The sequence below is a fragment of the Bemisia tabaci genome, chromosome 8 (assembly GCF_918797505.1).
Source record: "Bemisia tabaci chromosome 8, PGI_BMITA_v3".
Classification (NCBI taxonomy): Eukaryota; Metazoa; Arthropoda; class Insecta; order Hemiptera; family Aleyrodidae; genus Bemisia; species Bemisia tabaci.
This window is the reverse complement of record NC_092800.1, coordinates 18646187-18665604: the sequence shown is the minus strand read 5'-3', so window position 1 is coordinate 18665604 and position 19418 is coordinate 18646187. Positions and strand designations below refer to the sequence as shown.

The window sequence follows — 19418 nt, the reverse complement described above, 5'->3', positions numbered from 1 at the left end:
TGTTGTAAATGTTCGCGAGAAACACGATGGTGCCACTGGTTTTCTCTGAAATTAACTCCCAAGCTCCAAAAAAGCTTTCAAGTTAAGGCCAAAATGGAGGGGATAGGGGATATCCCACGCCATCCTGAGAGTCCACTTCTACATCAAGACGAAATCATCAAAGACAGGGAGCAAATACATTGACAGGGTTGCCTCTTTATTTGGGGACTCTAAATCCGAAAACACGGCAACCCTGCTAATGTATTTGCTCCCTGTCTTTGCATGGAGAGTTCGCCTTGATATAGAGGTGGACTCTCATGATAGCGTGGGATATCCCCTCCATTTTGGCCTCAACTTGAGAGCTTTTTTTGAGCTTGGGAGTTGATTTCAGAGAAAACCAGTGGCACCATCATCGTGTTTCTTGCAAACTTTTACATAAGAATCAACGGACAAATCGCAAATTCCTCACATATGCAACAGCTCTATTTTCAGATATTTTAGATTAAATTTGGTAAAATATTGTCTACAAATCTTGAAAAAAAGGAAATATTCACGGCAACTTCTGAGGGCAACTTGCTCAGCACGGCAAAATATGAGGACGTAGGGCAGGAAGAGTTAAGCGGGCCGTATCGTGAATCGGTGATTTCTGGCTAGCGCGACTGCGAGTGCCGTGGCCGGGGGGCCGATGCCTCGGGGAGGTTCGCTACCGGCTACTGGTGAGCCACCGCCCGGATAATCCTCAGACAAGATGACGCCGCCGGCGAGGCCCGGATCTTTACCTCCGAGGAGACAATTACGTCACCCAATTAATGTTCCGTCCTTGTCAAATCTAGCCAATAATTCAGCGTTTCATACAGTACACTGAAAAAAAAAAAACTCCGGCCGAGGGAGTCGTACTTACGGGCTTTAAACACGGAGGAAAAATCTCGTGCGTGGGACCCGAAGTTTAGGTCATATGGATCTCTGAAGTTTTCAGATTGAGCATCTGAACACTTTAGGTCTAGCTGTCGAGGTTTTGATCTCACATCTGAAACTTCAGTTCATACATCTGAAGTACCTCGGTTCTCACATCCGAAAATCTTCGGTTCTCACATCTGAAGTACCTCAGATGTAAGAACTGAAGTTTTAGCTGTGTGATCCGAACCTCGACAGCTAGACCAAAAGTGTTGAGATGCTCAATCTAAAAACTTCAGAGATCCATAAGACCTAAACTTCGGGTCCCACGCACGAGGTTTTTTTCTTCGTGTAGACATACAGTCCACGTTTCGGGCTCAGAGGCCAAAAGTATCAGGTGTGGCACCCGGAGCAGTCGAAGCTACGGCTCTAGAACCTGGAACTTTCGGCCTCTGAGCCCGGAACGGATGATATGTCTGTAAAGCCCGTAACCTTCTTTCAGTGTAGAACTTTACTGCCGTGATAGCGGAAGGAGGCGTGAGACTCAAAGTATCGAGTTTCCTTCGAAATTCATATAATCTCTTGCAGATGAAATCACTCAAATAGCTAAAATTGCAAAATCGTCTTATTTGTAGGAAAACGAGACATATGAGAAAGCCGCTAGTTTGCAAAAAATTGCGTAGTTTCGGAAAAAAAAGCCGTAAGGAGCATTATTCCTCCAGAGAGCCAATGAAAAAGGTGCTTTCAAGTAAATTGCCGCCCTTCTTTATCAATTCCTAACCTGAAAGTGTGCTTGTTGTACCCTTTTTATAGAATTGTAATAAAATTGCTCGGTTTTTTAATCATCCGACCGATTTTTGAGAGTCTTCCTGATTATTGCTGGCAATACGACAAAGGACGAGGGCTTTTTTTAATGAAATTTCCCGCTCAGACGCTGGTGAGCCCATTTTCTCATAATATCATTTTTCCATTGACGGCTCTCTTCAGAACGGGGCAGGGCAGCAGGCCGCGTAGAGACCTGCGCACAGTAAGTGTGAACGTTAAAGGCCCGTATTATAACCCACGTGTCTTATTGTTTGACTTTAAAGGACTCGCCACCGATTGGTACACGGAGGAAAAAACTTCGTACGTGGGACCGGAAGTTGAGGTATGGATCTCTGAAATTTTCGGATCTCGCACCCGAAAACTTGAGGTCCAGCTGCCGATGTTCGGATCAGACATCCGAAGTACTTAGGTACATACCGAAGGGTTCGGGTCACACATTTGAAGTATCCGGTACACACTTAAGTACTTTAGATGTCTGACCCGATCTTCGGCAGCTGGACCTCAAGTTTTCGGATGTGAGATCCGAAAACTTCAGAGATCTATATGACCTCAACTTCGGGTTCCACGCACGAAGTTTTTTTCTCCGTGTATAGTTATAAGGAATAGGCATAGGTTGGAAGCTACACGTAAAAATTAAACACCTCGTGATATTTAAATTTCAAATTTTTCGGGCGAACCTTTCAGAGAATAAAATTTAAACTAGACTACCGAACTTGAGGTGGCATTATAGTATAACTCCATCTTCTGAATGGCGTCTACTTAATGGGTGAATACAGCTAGCGGCAGCAGCGGCGCAGGTCCAGAATTCAGCACGTAATGGTGGATTGAGTTTCAATTAAAGAGGTTGCGCAATGGCCTGATCCTCCTTGCGTAGAGCTCCTTGCTCGACACCCCGAGACTGAGACGGATTTGACTGTCTGACCGGACCGGGAGCCGGCAGCAATCCTCTATGCCCCGGCTTCCATTGTTCTAACCAGAGCTAAACTCCCGTGTGCTTGTCCGGGGCACTGATAGCCGTGTTTTCTTTGTTGTCAAAATTGCCGCTTGGTTCCCTGCGCTGCACTGAGAGAAAAAGTTCCAACATATGAAGCGTGAAAATTCAAAACTTGTTTTATTTTCCTGCAGGTGACCCAGTTTAAATGGGTCCGTTGTAAACGTTTGCTAGAGCAAAATGAATTTTTTTTTAGAGGGGATGTCTCAAAAATCCTCTATACGTTCGCCCTGCCAAATCATGGATTGGAGGAATACGGCAGGAAATGAGGAGATGCGATCAGCTGGGCAGGATCGCTATCAGTGGCGGTTGGGTGTCGCAGGGCGCACAGAAGTGCTGTAAGAGTGACTCGTCAGTAGTAGTCTCAAAAATCACGAGGAGCGCACCGGCAAAGTCTGAAATGCACAGTATTAACCTCACAATCTGAGTAAGAAATTGAGCTTTCTACTTCAAAAACAATTCTACGGCATGGGTGCATTTACTAGAGTCGTTCAATCCAACCCGTAATACGATCTAGGATGCTACGTAGTATTCAACATAACCGACGCCAATGCGCCAAAATCTATGTGACGGAACAAGATTCGGCCCTTTGATACCAACATTCGTGCTTCATAGATGTACTTGAAGTCAAATGGAAGGCAAAATGAGACACTAACTTGATCTTAACTCCGACTTTTTGCTGCGCTTGAGGACGACTTTTCTCCATCTAAACGAGACAATTATCCCCGAAATTCGAGCAAACTTCATCTTCATTTTTCTCCATTTCACTATACACTATCGAACCTAGACACATGCGTAAAAAATGCCGCTGAGATGTGAAAAATCAAGAAATGGATCTCGAACTCACACGACACTTTGATACCGCACTATTCGTACCACGTGGATGTGCTTGAAGCATTATTGAAATGCAATGAGAAATGAGACACTCGATCTTGACTTTGACTTTGTGCTGCGCTATATGGAGAACAACTTTCGTCTATCAAAACGAGAGGACTATCCTCGACATTCGGGCAAACTTAATCTTAGTTTTTCTCAATTTTACGACTGACTTTGACTCAGACTTCGAGTCGCGGTTAGGGACTAACTCTATTTATTAAAGCGAAACAATCATCCTCGATATTTGGGCAAACTCTATTCTACCCTGATAAAAATTGGCGATAGGAGCTGCGTTTCAAAATACCATAGGAGTTCTTATAGCCGACTAAAGAGGGCTATTGAAAATCATATAGCTGGCTGTAGAAAGCGGAGCAAATCATATAGCCGGGCTATGCGAAGCTATAAAAAAGTATATAGTCGGGCTATAGTTCCTATCGCCGGGCTTTACGCTTTATCGCCATTGGCTATAAAAGGCTATAAGAAATTGTGTAGAAATTCGTGTGCTTTGGAAATGATTAAGTTTGATGCGGAACTACCTTTATATTTACAAAACACACATTATATTTTCCTTTTAAACATATTTTTTTTTTCATCAATTAAAATGAGAGTAGTCCACACAGAGTGTGCAAACATTTCAAAATCACGAGTTAAAAAACGCTGACTCCGCGAGATTAAATATTAGAACCTAACACAAAGCGGAGCGGCGACGCACTGGCGCCTACAAACCTAACAGGGATACTTCACGCATTGCGCAATGCGTGAAGTATCCCCGTTAGGTTTGTAGGCGCTAATGCGCGTTTCGCGCTCTCTGTCCGCCCGCCGCGCCGCAGCATGCCACGGCGTCTGAAGCAACTATTTCACACCAGAGGTACTGCACAGTATCATAAGAAATTTAAGGCGCTCCAACATATTAAGAATGACAGGCATCCTTCAAAAGTACGGAGCTTTCCTCGTAAAATAAATCAAGATACTACGGCACAAAAAGAGAGCGGTAGTCCAAGAACTAACTAAGTCCTAGTATCCGTATTTAGTAACGTTTAGCATGAACTTTATCGTCTGGCTATTGCCTAATCGCCATCGGCTATAAGAGGCTACAAGAAATTGTACAGCCGGCTACAGAAGCTGTTGGAAATCTTACAGCCGGCTTTAGGTCTATGGTAGTTTGGAACACACATTCTACTGCCAATTTTTACCAGGGTAGTTACTTACTCAATTTTACGACACTATTGAACCAAGACGCGATTTTGAGGCTACAACTTTTAGACTGTAATGCAACTTCTCGTACTTTCCTGGCACCAAAAGCAAATTTCAAAGAAATAAATTACATCACTCAAAAAATACTCTTAAGGGCGCAAGTGAATTGTCTGCCGAAAATTCAAAATTCACTTTTTTCTACAATTTAAGAAACATCTGCTCTCCGGAAGAATAGACGAGCGTGTTCCCAGAAGCGGATCCAGCAGTTCGGCAACACCGGGTTTCCTTCATTTAAACCTATGTTAAATAATCGAATCTTGTCGAAGCACGTGGCCCCTCCAAGAATCGATACATTTCCATCGGTTTAAATGGCGAAAAAACAATGTTGCCAATTTGCTGGATCCGCCGCAATGCGTGTTCCCTGTTCCATTCCTTCCCTCGACAACCGGCAGATTCTTTTAAGAGAGAGAAGTTCTCAGTAGTGGAACATAAAGTAACTGTAGCCTTTGTTTTACTCTGGAGTTTCTCGGGTTTTTTGGAGTTTTCTCTGCTAAATGCAACTTACATTGTTACGAAATTGGGGTTGGTTCATATGTCTCACTTCCTACATAAACCGGAAGGACTCGCAAGCACGAAAACAATAAAGCTTTTTAGCCTAATAACAAATGACTTTATTAAAAAGTAACTATGAGTCAGTGAGTCACGCACATCCAATGAACATAACTCTTTTCCTTTGGCATCCTATAGTCAATTTTCACATAAGTCCTTTCTTCATACACTTTCCGAAAACTTCCTCGGGTTTCATACTTCTTCGTGTTCAATCGCAATTTCTTTTATATTTCCCAGGAAATTCATCGAGACTCATCTTTTTAATACATTTTTATTCCGTTTTTTTTTTTTTTTTTTTATTTTAATAAAATTGTTCGGCCTTGCACCTCTGTATCAAAACCAAAAAAAAAAAAAAAAAAAAAAAAAAAAAAAAAAAAAAAACGCCCGCCAAAATACCGGATATTTCGATTTCTCAACACCGTACGAGCAAAACAAGTGCTTCAATAGGTGAAAATTTTGATTGCTATCCAAGATGCAGATTTCAGATTCGTTTCAATTTTAAAATGACCTTCGGAGCAGAAATTATTTTTATCCAGTGAAACTGGTTAGAGTACGATAGCCACATAACAGAAAAAAATCTCCTTCAAGCGACGGAATACTATTCACCCATCACGTGTGTATGTGCGTCAGGCAGTCAGGCGCCACCAAGTGTTCTCTACTTTGTCGGAAGCAACCTGCGATAGCAGACCAATGCAATGGCGTGGCGCGTGCTTTGCGATACATCGATAGATGTGCCATTTCAAGCTATGGAAAAGGATAGATAAACAAGGTGTTCGCAACGAACACCTTGATAATCAATTCTTTACCATAGCTTCAAATGAGGAGATGTCGATAGGTCTTTCCCTCCTCGCCATTGGTCTATTGTTGTAAGGACGATATTAGTGGCCAAACTACCGTAGGGATTCTCCAGTATGTCAACTTGAATCCAAAAAATAAAAATTATATAACCTTTATCCAATAATTACATAAGAATAAATCTATAGCTATTGCTTTTCTGAAACGTTTCAATGAAACGTATATGGCTTCAAGGTTATAGGACTTTTGGTCCAATTTTTTTTGTCCACAAATTTTTTCGTCCAATTTATTTTGTCCACGACTTTTTGTCCTTGAAATCTGGTCCAAGTTAAATTCGTCCTGGTAAATAGTTAGTCCTACGCATTTGTTCGTCCAGTGGTATTAGGTCACATTTCTGTGGTCCAGTAAGGTAAAAAAGTTATGTCCAAAACTCACGTCCAATGAGGCCGTTTCAGTTACTTCCTTTCAGCTTTCAGCTACTTTCAGTCATCGTCTGAGTCTTCTTCGTCCGAGTCCGGTGGATCTGCGCGTGGCGTGTGAATCAATTGGCGTTAAGATCAATTTATTTCGTTGCTATGGAGACCCTTAAATGTAATCCCAACATCGAAGAGGTTATTTTAAAATTTTCGTTTAAAATTCAATGACGGTATATATTTACAGAGCGTACGTTAACACAGGCTCGGGGGGGTCATCGCCGCTTTAAACCACCGGTGAGCAAGAAGTACACTACCAATCAGGCAATGATTGCCAACATCGTCCGAAATTACCAACATTACAAGGACACGAACTCACTTAAGAAGTACCTCCGAGCATGTGCGTACCACCTCAAGTTGCACACGCCACGCGCAGATCCACCGGACTCGGACGAAGAAGACTCAGACGATGACTGAAAGTAGCTGAAAGCTGAAAGGAAATAGCTAAAACGGCCTCATTGGACGTGAGTTTTGGACATAACTTTTTTACCTTACTGGACCACAGAAATGTGACCTAATACCACTGGACGAACAAATGCGTAGGACTAACTATTTACCAGGACGAATTTAACTTGGACCAGATTTCAAGGACAAAAAGTCGTGGACAAAATAAATTGGACGAAAAAATTTGTGGACAAAAAAAATTGGACCAAAAGTCCTGTAACCGGCTTCAAGCTCCGTAAAAAAGTATGAGGTTCCCGGTAAAGTTATGGAGGTACCGAAGCGCTATTACGTTGGTACATTGGCAGTCGATTGATTGATCGATTCTCTTTGGATTTTAAAGTGTTCCTCGAAAATCCGCGAAAGTCGTACCTCGCGGTGGTGCATGAGGCAATGAGGCATTGATACAAATAACAGTTTATCAAAAAAAACTTTCGGAGTTATTTCGAAATATCCCGTGAACGGCGGTCTTTTCCATAATCACACTTGACGTGCTACATCGTGAAATTGCGAGGTTAACCTTCCACCGACATCTTTTCGATCGACTTTGACCGAGAGATAGTCATGGAGATAATTTTTTATGTAAACTAATGGTGTGCTGTCATTTAAATTAAACGCATTAATGGTAAAAGTAACTTGTTACAAATGAACGAAGTTAAAGGGAACTACCTATGCTCACAGAATTTGCGTGTCCCACTTTTGGTTGGATTCATCTGCAGTGACGTGGCATACTTTGCGATTTATCGATTGATATTTTATTGAAACCTATGAGAAAAGATCGATTATTAGAGCGTTCGCAACGAACACTGTAATAATCGATTCTTTATCATAGCCTCAAATGAGGTAGTATCGATAGTCCATTATCACGCTTTGCCACTGTTCATCTATGCATGGTTCCTTTTAGCAAAAAGACGTCAAAATGTCAACCCGCCTACCATGACCCCTATCGACCAACTCAAGCCTTTGAAAATAGTAAACTTTAGGTGTGCTTTTTTTCCAGGGTTACAGTTCAAGGAAACAGCACTTGTGATATCAGTGCGAAACTACCACAAACAATACCTATTGACGATCCTGAATACGACCTGTTTGTGAAAATTTATGAGTGCCAAAATATGACAAGTAAGTCTAAACAATCATAATATTTCTTTTTCTGCTTTCATGATTTGTGGCCTAGCCTTAAAATATATGGATGCATGTGCCAGATTATGAATCAGGCTCAATGTAAACATATCAAATCAGTGTAACTAAAAAGCCTGTTTGAAAAGCTCATGATAAATGATGGGCTTGGAAGGCAGCGCATATAAGTGCAGTTTTTGCTATTTAGAGAAATTCGTGTTGGAAGTCTCGAAATTACATGGACCCTTATGGCGGAAAAAAGTTCAAAGTGCCTTTTTCATGCTTAAAAATTGGAATTTGGAAGCGAATTTTTCACGGAAAATGCATAAAGTCTTTTTTTACTTGAAATTATTAATATCTCAATTTTTTCAAAAACTGCATTTATGCGCCTTGTCCTCCAAGCCCCTCTGACATCAGAAGCCAATGTGATGCCTTATCCTAGGGTCATTTGATGTTTACTATCTGTGCTTGTTATTCTATTCATTTACGGCTGGATTTGGAGCCAAAATAAGTGATACATAATCGTTGCGATGTTTGGTAGCCCAAATTGCATATCCACTGAGACGAAGGAGAACTGAGCTCTAAGAATATATGATACATGAACTTCACCATCTGAGTGCCAAAAATTGAAAAATCCAATATTATAAACGTCCAACATTTGGCAACGAGGAGGGCACTATGAGAAGATGAAGTCATTACCGCGCGCGTGATTGGTCGATACAATGACGAGTTTTCAACGGTTTATTCGCTATCCGTCAATCTATTCGCACCGAAACACATCGGCACCTGGTTCAAGCTCGCGTTCAACAGATGCCTCACATCGATAAACCACCTATTTCCTGTTCTGTTTTCCGCACTCCATGATCATGCTAAAAAAACTGCACAGTGCTCATACATTTGTGAATCGATTAATGTAAAAACCTTTTAAGTCCATGTGTTGAAGGGCCCTCGGCTCCATAAGATCGCGTGAATTCCAGGGCTCATCAGATGATGGACGCACTCGGTTTTGTTCGATGAAAATGTAGGCCACGGTGACAATTAATCGATCGATGAGCTCATTAATTGATGTCTCTCACGTAACGCGACACAAAAGCTGAGATCTCCGTCATGTAAATATTGTTGTCAAAAGTTTTTTGCACGATCATTTAACTTTTTGCGAGCTTTTGTTGTCAGTGCAAAGAAAGTTGCGGAAGAGGATTGTCTCTGTGGGGATCGAATTTCGCGTGATTCGCAGTCATTGATGCGTTGATACTAGCGTTCCTGTTACTCTCTTTTGTTTTAAGAGCACTTTCATTTTCGTTTGTCTCCATTCCAAAACAAATTGCGGGGAGGCGATCGCCTCCAATAAATCTGTTTTAATTTTCCAATCCTTTCCAGTCTCAGTCATTATAAGGCCTCAAAGGCCTCAAAACCTTTGAAAATTTGTCTCCAAGAGACATAAAGATTGCCTAAAGCTTATGATACAGGATATACAGGGAAATCTAGTGGGCTCCTGGAGCCCCAGAAGTGATGAGGGGGCCTCCGAAAACTCCTGAGAATGGGTTATTTTGAAGTTCAAATACTATTGAATTTGACTCCAAAAATGCTTGAAATTGCGTTTAAAAAGTGTAAAATTTTCAAAAACTTCTAGGGGGGGGGGGGCGAACGACAGGAGGATCCTCCAAATCTAGGTCGCCTCCTAACTTTTCGAATGCAAGTGCGCCCCTGCAAATTGGTAAATGTGCACGGGATGGATTATTTTGCTAAAGATTCAAAACTATTCGATTTCCATTACAAACAAAATTATCTTAAGAAATCTGAGTTGTCTGAATTATCTGAGCAATTGGAGAAAGAATATCGACAAATTTTCCTGAAATTAGTGTTTTATCAAAGAAAATGTGGTAACGTCTGAGGGGTTATACGGCATTTTCCTTATCACGGCAGTATGTCCCTCTACTCACTGATGGTCACGCATTAAAAAAACGCAAAAATTCCTAAACTTGGCATCCCCGGTGGGAACCTCTAGCGGGGGCGGGGAGGAGGTTCGTAACCCGGGTGCAATTGACTTTGAGTCGCACAAAGCCTCGACTTGAGTGACGTTTGAATCGGCTAAACGGTGTGGCCACTTCCAACTTCCAAGCCCTCTCAACACGTCATTTTCCGCGATGAAGCTTCGGTAACGGTGCTTCAACTCCGTCCAAGTCGAAGATCATGGTAGCGGCAGTGCGGCGCTAACCTTCACCGGTGACCGAATCTCGGGGCCTTAGACCTTCGGCAGTCGCCCTGTGGTTATCTGATCGTGGACCTGTTCGTTGACCACCGCCAATTCTCATGGGTTTGAGCATTCCCGATTGTTCGGTCCAGTAGAGTGACCACGAATGGTATTTCGGAATATAGTTCGGGCATAGGATTTGTTATAGTCCGCATAGCTGACTATAGGATTTTAAGTGTCCCTATATCCCGTATAGCTGTATAGTCGTATAGCCTGGCAATACTGCGGCAATAGTAAATCCTAAAGCTGGGCTAGAGGCAGAGATGGACAATTTCATGAAATTTATTCGAGTGAAATTTCACGCGTGAAATTTATCGAAACTTTTGGGAATAGATTCAGAAGGCTAAGAAACGCCTAGAAACAGTGACTCTAAATCTTAAAATTTTTTACCCCAAGCCTAAAACATTCGCGCGTTGTAAAGGTCTTCATTTAGCTTAGAGGTTACGTTGGGGTTTTTCTCTCTAAACTACCCTTTTTGCCCCCTCTTTGTGTCTGACACCTTCAGTAGAGTAGCATAATGCCGCAGCATCAACAGAAAGACCATCTGAAACGATTTCAGACCTCCAAAGGTGTAGTCAATAATTCTAAAAAAAATTAATAAATTTCAACTTTTGTGAAATTTATTCGAGCCTTATCAAATTTCACTTTCCATCTCTGGCTAAAGGAACCATAAGAAATCCTAAATTCAGGCTTAGCGGGCTGTAACAAATCCTATAGACAATGTCTCAAATTGGGGTATGTGATACGACGAGAATACATTATCAAGGATGTAGATAGTTTTTTTTTTTTTCCGGTATATCCATGACCGAAGTGCGAGACCACGTAACTCAGTTTGCGAGGTTTGAAACCTCCTGATTTCATACTTTATTTTTGAGAAACTAGTCAACGTTATTTCTTAAAAAAAAGCCCTTAATTTGTTTATGTTTGTAAACATAACATGATGTATAAATTTCAAGCTAGAAATATGATTTTTTTTTCCTTCGAAAAACTAGGATTGGAAATTTTGCGATGGAGATACGTGGTTTTGCACTTTAGCCATCGATATATTACAGACACTGCATCCTTCAGTCAGCGTTATGCAACAGAAAAAAAGTCTAAGTGCAACCTCGACCTCGAGTACATTTCCCTGGAGTTGCTGCAAGCCCCGCAAATCGTGCGGTTTGACTTATTCAGCATTGTTAACATAAATAGCTCAGCAACGATTCCCTTAAAGACGTTACGTTATCTTGAGGACGGCTTTCCGGTTCACCTTACGTTGACGTCGGTGGGAAATGGATTCGGAAAGTGGTTTAGGAAGCCCTGATGAAGGTGTCTGATCTTAGCAAGATGAGGCTTTGTTTTCACTGGAAGCGCTCCGCTAGCTTCCTTCATCCTTGAGCCAAGGTAATTATCCTCGACTTTCGATGTTAAAATCAGTGAGAAATACCAACACTGAAACCGCTAATTTTGGCGCATTTGAGTATAGAATATGCCTGGAGACTCGGTAATAATTTTGAGAGCTTTGATGAACTTGTTGAAATTCAAGAATCAATGGAAGACTTAGAAAAAATATTAAAACGGTGTCGTTAGACGATAGATTGATGGAATGTCACTCATTCAAACACGAATAAAAGTTGAGTATCTAGTGGCCACAATACGACCTAGCAATATTCTGATCCTCAGAGAGTGTATTGGCCACACTGAAAAAAAACTCCGGCTCCAGGAGCCGAAGCTTTTTTTCTCAGTGTAGTACTACACTTGTTCACAATACTTTTGGTGAGCCAGTGGCCAGTGATGGACTTTTGGTATGGCTACAGAATTTTCTACAGAGCACATGAAACACACAAAATTGAAAGTGCGTAAGTCCGCTATATATTTGAATTATTTCAGATAATAGCACCCCTACGTAATACTTTTAAGCCGTATCCGAAAAGATAGAGATATTGTATTGGAGTCCTGGGAGAATCTTTACCTTTCAAAATTTTGACAAAAAAAAAAAAAAAAAAAAAAAAAAAAAAAAAAAAAAAAAAAACAAATTGACTAAATCCAAGAAAAAAATATTCCTTTCACTCAAGGTCTTCATTGAGAATTCTAGAGTTTAGCGTGCCAAACTCTTTTACGAAATTTTTCAACGCACCAATCAAAACTTCTCGATTTACTTTCAACGCCTGCCCGCGCAGTGGATCGAGTCAATAGGAGAAATCGGACAAAATTTCCCTGATAAAAATTGGCGATAAGAGCTGCGTTTCAAAATACCATAAGAATTCTTATAGCCGGCTAAAGAAGGCTACAGAAAATCATATAGCTGGCTGTAGAATGCGGAAATAATCATACGGCCGGGCTATACGAAGCGATAAAAAATTATGCAGCCGGGCTATAGTTCCTATCGCCGGGCTTTACACTTAATCGCCTGGCTTTTGCTTTTTCGTCATTGATTATAAAAGGCTATAAGAAATTGTGTAGAAATTCGTATGCTTTGGAAATCAGTAAGTTTGATACGGAACCACCTTAATATTTACAAAACACACATTATATTTTCCTTTAATACATATTTTTTTTCATCAATTAAAATGAGCATAATCCATACAGGATGTGCAAACATTTCAAAATCATGTGTTGAATAACGCTGACTCCGCCACATTAAATATTAGAGCCTAACACAAAGCGGAGCGGCGACGCACTGGCGCCTACAAACCTAACAGGGATACTTCACGCATCGCGCAACGCGTGAAGTATCCTTGTTAGGTTTGTAGGCGCCAATGCGTGTTTCGCGCTGGCTGCCCGCCTACCACGGCGCTTGAAGCAACTATTTCACACCAGAGGTATTGCACAGTATCATACGAAACTGGAGGCGCTCTAATATATTAGTAATGGCAGGCTTCCATCAAAAGTACGGAGCTTTCCTCGCAAAATAAATCAAGATACTACGGCCCAAAAAGAGAGCAGTATTCCAAAAACTCACCAAGTCCTAGCATCCGTAATTAGTAACGTTTAGCATACTTTATCGCCTGGCTGTTGCTTAATCGCCATCGGCTATAAAAGGCTATAGGAAATTGTGTAGCCGGCTATAGAAGCTATTGGAAATCTTACAGCCGGCTGTAGGTCTATGGTATTTTGGAACACAGATTCTACTGCCAATTTTTACCAGGGTTGGAAACTTTAAAAGTTTATAACTTCGTGTATACAGACTTTTGAGATTCTAAAAGTGGCTTCATTTGTTTCCTCGTAAAATTTTCTCTTACAAGCATTCCTTGAAATGAAAAAGATGACGAAATAAACATCAACATTTGCAGATTTAGTAAATAATTTTATGTCCGACCTCTCTAATTGAATCGATCCACCGTGGCCCGGTTATCGATTGTTATGCCATTTAAACCTTTGGAAAATAATCGATAAACAGGGCGTTCGCAGCGAACACCTTAATAATCGACTCTTTACTGTAGGTTTAAATGGCAGAACAATCGATATATACATCGCAATGCACGCCACGCCACTGGTACTTAAGTCTTGAGAAGGGGAACGAGTGTCGAGATGGAAGCGAGCGTTTTGTGAATAATTAATTGGTCTCACTCTCGGTGCTTCACATAACCAAGGGATCGATGATCTCAAATCATCCGAAGATCCTCTCCGGAGGAAGTAGCCATGAATAGGACGTATTTATGTGAAAAGGAACTAAGTTCATAGGGTTTGCGTAAGACATAGATCCTTTTAGCATAAATATGTCCAACAGAGGTGGAGTCTTTAGGGTAGATGGACTCGAGTCCATCGAGCTGTTTGGTCGACCAAATGTGTGCAGATTTCTGCCAAGAGCTGTTTGAGGTCGACGCTCTTCACCGCAACCGAGAGGGTTATACTGCCGTGCTAAGGAAGAACACCGTATGAACATTCGGGAGTTGCCGAATAGGTCAGTTGCGCTGGTCGTAGAATCGTGTTTTGATGCTTCTTACCTGTAGATTAGCTAGAAATAATAAGATCTGCATGACCAAACAATAACTTTCTACATTTATATTAACCGCGATATCGGCCTTTGAAAAGTCGGGTTTTTGACGTCATCCACCGCGGTAGTGACACCCATGGTTTCTTCCACCTTGCTTTTATCCCAGTTTCAAGTTGAGTCGTCAGTACAAGTATGCATCGCACCGACTGATGAAAGCAAGGTGAAAGAGACCAAAGGTGTCACTACCGTGGTGGATGACGTCAAAAACCAAACTTTGACGTCTCGGTTGAAATCAGATCTTATTATTTTTAGCTAATCTAAGAGAACCAAGCATCAAAACACAATTCTGTGACCAGCGAAACTGAACCATTCCTTCAAATTAAACATGTATATTTTAAAAAAGTTATTAATTCATTTCCTTTAAATTTTCCGATATTTCAAATTAAATTGCGAACAAACTTGTCTGAAAAATTGGTGGAGAATCACCCAGAATTTCTCCAACTATGTTATTTTTGGAGGGAATATGGCAACGCCTGAATGCTCTTATACGACGTTCATCCTTAGCATGGCAGTATAGTCTTTCATCGTCATTGTACCTATACCTTACAAAGTATTTCATTTGATGCATGTCGAAACAAAAGGGCACAAAGACACTCTTTTGAAACTCCAAAATTGCAAGAAAACCGCAATTTCCATCAGGCATGGTGAGCTGAAGCCCAAATCACAGCTTAGCACTGTTGCGATTAAATCTGGAAATTTCAAAAGTCAAAATTGAAATTGATAGACAAACATTCTGGAAGGAATATGGATTTGTGTCTTATTGATTCTAACTTTTTTCACCATTAAATTTAGTATTATTTGAATTCATGCATTATGCATTTGAATTTATGAAACTTCGGCAATTTAATGGAGGATTCAAACAATGTCTAATGAAATACATTTTAAATTCTCGATTAATACCTTCAAGAAAATTCATTTTCCTTTTATTCCAAACATACCGACGTCTGATTTACGTTAAATTGAGATGCCAATGTCATAGGACATCCGAATCACTAAAAACTTTCGGTCAGGTTTTAGTCCACAATTTATGGTCAAGTTTAAGCCTCTTGTCAATTTCTTCCAGCTGACCATAAATACAACTTAAAGATCGGCACAGAACATCAGACGCTATTACTTGGAAATTAGTGATTGCTTGGCGTGACACGTTCCCATTAAACACGTAATTTACCAGTTCGGCGTGTCCTCTAGTTCAGGGCTGGAGATGGCTAGGTCTCCCAAATAACGTTCAGTTTCTGCGGTAAACACTGGAAGTGATTCCGCAGGAAAGAGAGAGGAAGAGTCTCCTAGATAGCCTTGTATCGCTTTTTGATGGATCAGCGAACAATTATTAACAAAAATATTTTATTAATTCTCACACGTGCGAATAAGTCATGATAATTTTGGGAACGCTGTTTACCTTGTTTTAGTGCCGTGCCAAAAAGTTAGTAGGTATCTCTGTAGACACAGTTATTTGGGGGGAAAAATTGTGCATTCTCACCTCAAATACGATGATAAAATCCAAGATTCTGTCAATAAATGATTCTTATTTTGTCGATTTGAAATTGGGCCTTAATTCTTTTTTACATTTTTTGGTTTTTTAGTGCTGATAATTTTTTTTTTTTTTTGCAAAATAATACCAGGAAGAGAAAATAATTTTTATATTTCATTCCTGGTATAAAATTGAACTACATTTTGGAATAAGGAATTTCTGGCTCATTTTAGAAACAGCACATATATCATCGGTTTCCCAATGCAGAAAGGTATGCTTTTATGGAGGAGCCAGAGATTGTGGTTCCTTATTACAAAAGATGTGATCCAATTATACAACAAATATTTTCTAAAGGGTTCTCTGTTTCTGAAGTTTAAAGTCGTTTTTGCGATGGGACTTTTCGACATTCGTACCGCAGGAAGTGGAATAGAGGGGGGCTAGCGGCACAATTCACCGTATTTCAAATTCAAATTAGAAGAACCGCTCAGAGCAATTGACAAAAAGGCAGGAATGTCGAAGGAGATTGTTATGCAGTGCGCTTCTTTTCACAATTTTGATCATTAATATTTTTCACAACAGGTAAACGGTAACAGGTGACAGGCAGTTGGCCTCATAGAGTTTTAAATTGGCGGGCGAATTTGAAAATGGTGAAGACCGAAGACATTACGGAAAAATATTACAAAAATATAAACTTGGAATAATTACCCATTTTTTTATCCGGCTGAAAGTCATCAACCCAACATTGCCCAAAATCCCCCTTCCCTTTCCCAACGGACGCTCAAGAGAAGGGGGCAATTTTTCCATTCTTTCCTTTTCTCGTGTCGCAAAATTCGCGTTCGTGCAATGTCGGTCGTGGCCACAGGCTCGAATACCTCTCCGCACTCACGAAAAACCACTCATCTCCACAGGATCCCGACCAGTCTTACGCGGTTTTGATCCGGCGGGGCGCTGTTGGAGTGGTCAGCGGCCACCGGTAATGAGGCTTGAAGTCACGTGACATTGAAATGGACGTTACGACACATAACCTCAAAGGAGATCCGAGTTCATTAGCGACCGCGGTACACCCCCGCTGCGCCGCGCCGCGACGCCGCTTGATCCGCGAACGTCAACGCGTCGGCGTCGGCGTCGTCTCGCGAATTTTCGGCTCATCCGCGCCTCCGCTCGCACGCACTCCGTCGGACGCGCTCCCGACCGCGACACCCGGAAAACCCGCGAAAACCGCGAGGAAGTTGATGTTCCGAGTCGTGAAGTTGTTTCCATGACCGCGATGAATTTCGTGAAGTTTGATTGACCGTGATTTTTTCCGCGAAATTGTATTTTATTCAATTTTGGTATTTTCGAGTGACTTTCCATTGCGGGAGAATTCAAAGCTACGGGAAGTTGAAGTTCCGAGCCCCGAAGTTGCTTCCATGACTGCGATGATTTTCGTGAAGTTTGATTGACCGTGATTTTTTCCGCCTGATTGTATTTCATTCAATTTTCGTCCCTTTGTGAGGCAACGATTGCCGTTGCAAAAGTTGGCATTTTTGAGTGACTATCCATAGCGGGAGACTTCAAAGGTACGGGAAGTTGAAGTTCCAAGTCGTGAAGTTGCTTCCACAACCGCGATGATTTTCGTGAAGTTTGATCGGCCGTGATTTTTTCCGCGAAATTGTATTTTATTCAATTTTCCTCTCTGTGTGAGGCAACGATTGCCGTCGCAAAAGTTTGCATTTTCGAGTGACTATTCATCGCGGGAGAATTCCAAGGTACGGGAAGTTGAAGTTCCGAGTCGTGAAGTTTGATTGACTGTGATTTTTTCCGCGTAATTGCATTCTATTCAATTTTCGTCTCTTCGTGAGGCAACGATTGCCGTTTGAAAAGTTGGCATTTCCGAGTGACTATCCATCGCAGGAGACTTCAAAGGTACGGGAAGTTGAAGTCCCGAGTCTTGAAGTTCCATGACCGTGGCGATTTTCGTGAAGTTTGATCGACCGTGATTTTTTCCGCGAAGTTTTATTTTATTCTATCACTCTCCCTTCAAGGAGGGGTAATTGCGGTCGTAAGAGCAGGAATTTTTGATCGACTATAACGCGAATAAATTCAAAGGCACCGGGTGTCAAAATTGGTGCGGTCTTCGTGAAGTTCTGTGGTTGGACGGGCGCGTCTCACTAGATTGGTCGCAATTGTTTTTCGTGAATTTTTTTGTGGTGCTACAATTGACACTGCAAAAGTTGACATTTTGCAGGGTAGAAAATTTTCGCTACCATTGTCGCTCGGCGGTATAATTCAAAGTCAACAAAATTCAAAATTGGTGCCAAAAAAATGTGGAGATAGAAGAAGAGCATGATTCCACATGATAGTTGCTTACGACTTTAAAATTCCTTTATTTGAAAATTTTCGTACGCAGTGGTCTATTGCAGGTGCAAAAGTGCAAAAGTGACGATTTAACGCGATTAGCTTCTAAGTGAAGTAATCCGAAAACCAGTGCCATCTTCAAAAATTACATCGGTCGGTAGATCACATGTTCGCACGAACAAACCCTTGTGATTTTCCAATTTTTTTTGTAAAATTTTTCCACCGCGGTGTTGCGTTCACTGTTGCGACGTTTGAACATTTCAAAAGAAGATTCACCGCGGTAAAATTCTAAGTGATGAAGTTTCAAAACCGGTGCAATGCTCAGAATTTAAATCTGTTTGAGAGTCTGACTTCCGCGTGAGTAGGGGCGTTTCACCTCGCCCTTAATTCACAAGAGATCTCTTACATTTTCGTGGAAATCGGTGGTAAAAACTTCCGTTTTTTTCATCACGGAAAAATTTCGCCGGGAAAATTCCTTACAAAAAATCCATCTATAAAGCTCCGGTTGTTTATAAACAAAAATAAAAGTTCTTTCGCAGAGTTTCAATTATTGTAGCAAAAATAGAAGTTATCAAGTGATATTTCACCTACTGAAGATCGACAAACTACCCATTGCTGACGAATTTCCTTTATAGCTTTTGATGAATTTTTACACCCACTGCGATCCTCGTGAAATTGTGTCTCGGAGGTTTTTAAGTGCTGAAGGCCCTGTCCAGACGTAGCCTTTTTCCACTATGCATCACATTGTCTCTTAATACTTAAAATGTTTTCATGTCTCTGGCTATGAATCTTGAAAGTCTGAGACACCAGTTCGATTGCACGCATGGTCCGGTCAAGGAATGCAAAGTCGCGAATCACCAAAAAGATAACAAAGAAAAACTTCTTAAAGTTTATGGTTATAAACGTTGCTTAAAATGCGTCATCTAACACTCCTCACATTTACCAGTCTGTTGGTTCCGATCTTCGACTTCCGGTCTTTGATTGTCATTCAGGATGCACCAGGTACGATCTCCTAATCAAACTCTACCAATTACGTCCGATAGTAACTTGCTAAAAAATGGTCCTCTCTTAGATCTAACAGAACCGTTCAAACACGAATTTGCTGAATGCGCAATGGGGGAACTTTGATGGTATTGCTAATCACCCTGGTAAAAATTGGCGATAAGAGCTGCGTTTCAAAATACCATAGGAAT

At 41.1% G+C, this 19418-nt stretch overlaps 1 protein-coding gene across 1 annotated transcript in view; it reads left to right on the top strand.

Annotated features, from left to right (window-relative positions):
• LOC109044389 (uncharacterized) overlaps positions 1-19418 on the top strand; it is a 54719-nt gene that overhangs the window by 13090 nt on the left and 22211 nt on the right. The window contains exon 3 of the mRNA XM_072303286.1: positions 8078-8196. Within this exon, the coding sequence (XP_072159387.1) occupies positions 8078-8196 (119 nt within the window). The remainder of the gene's footprint in view (positions 1-8077; positions 8197-19418) is intronic.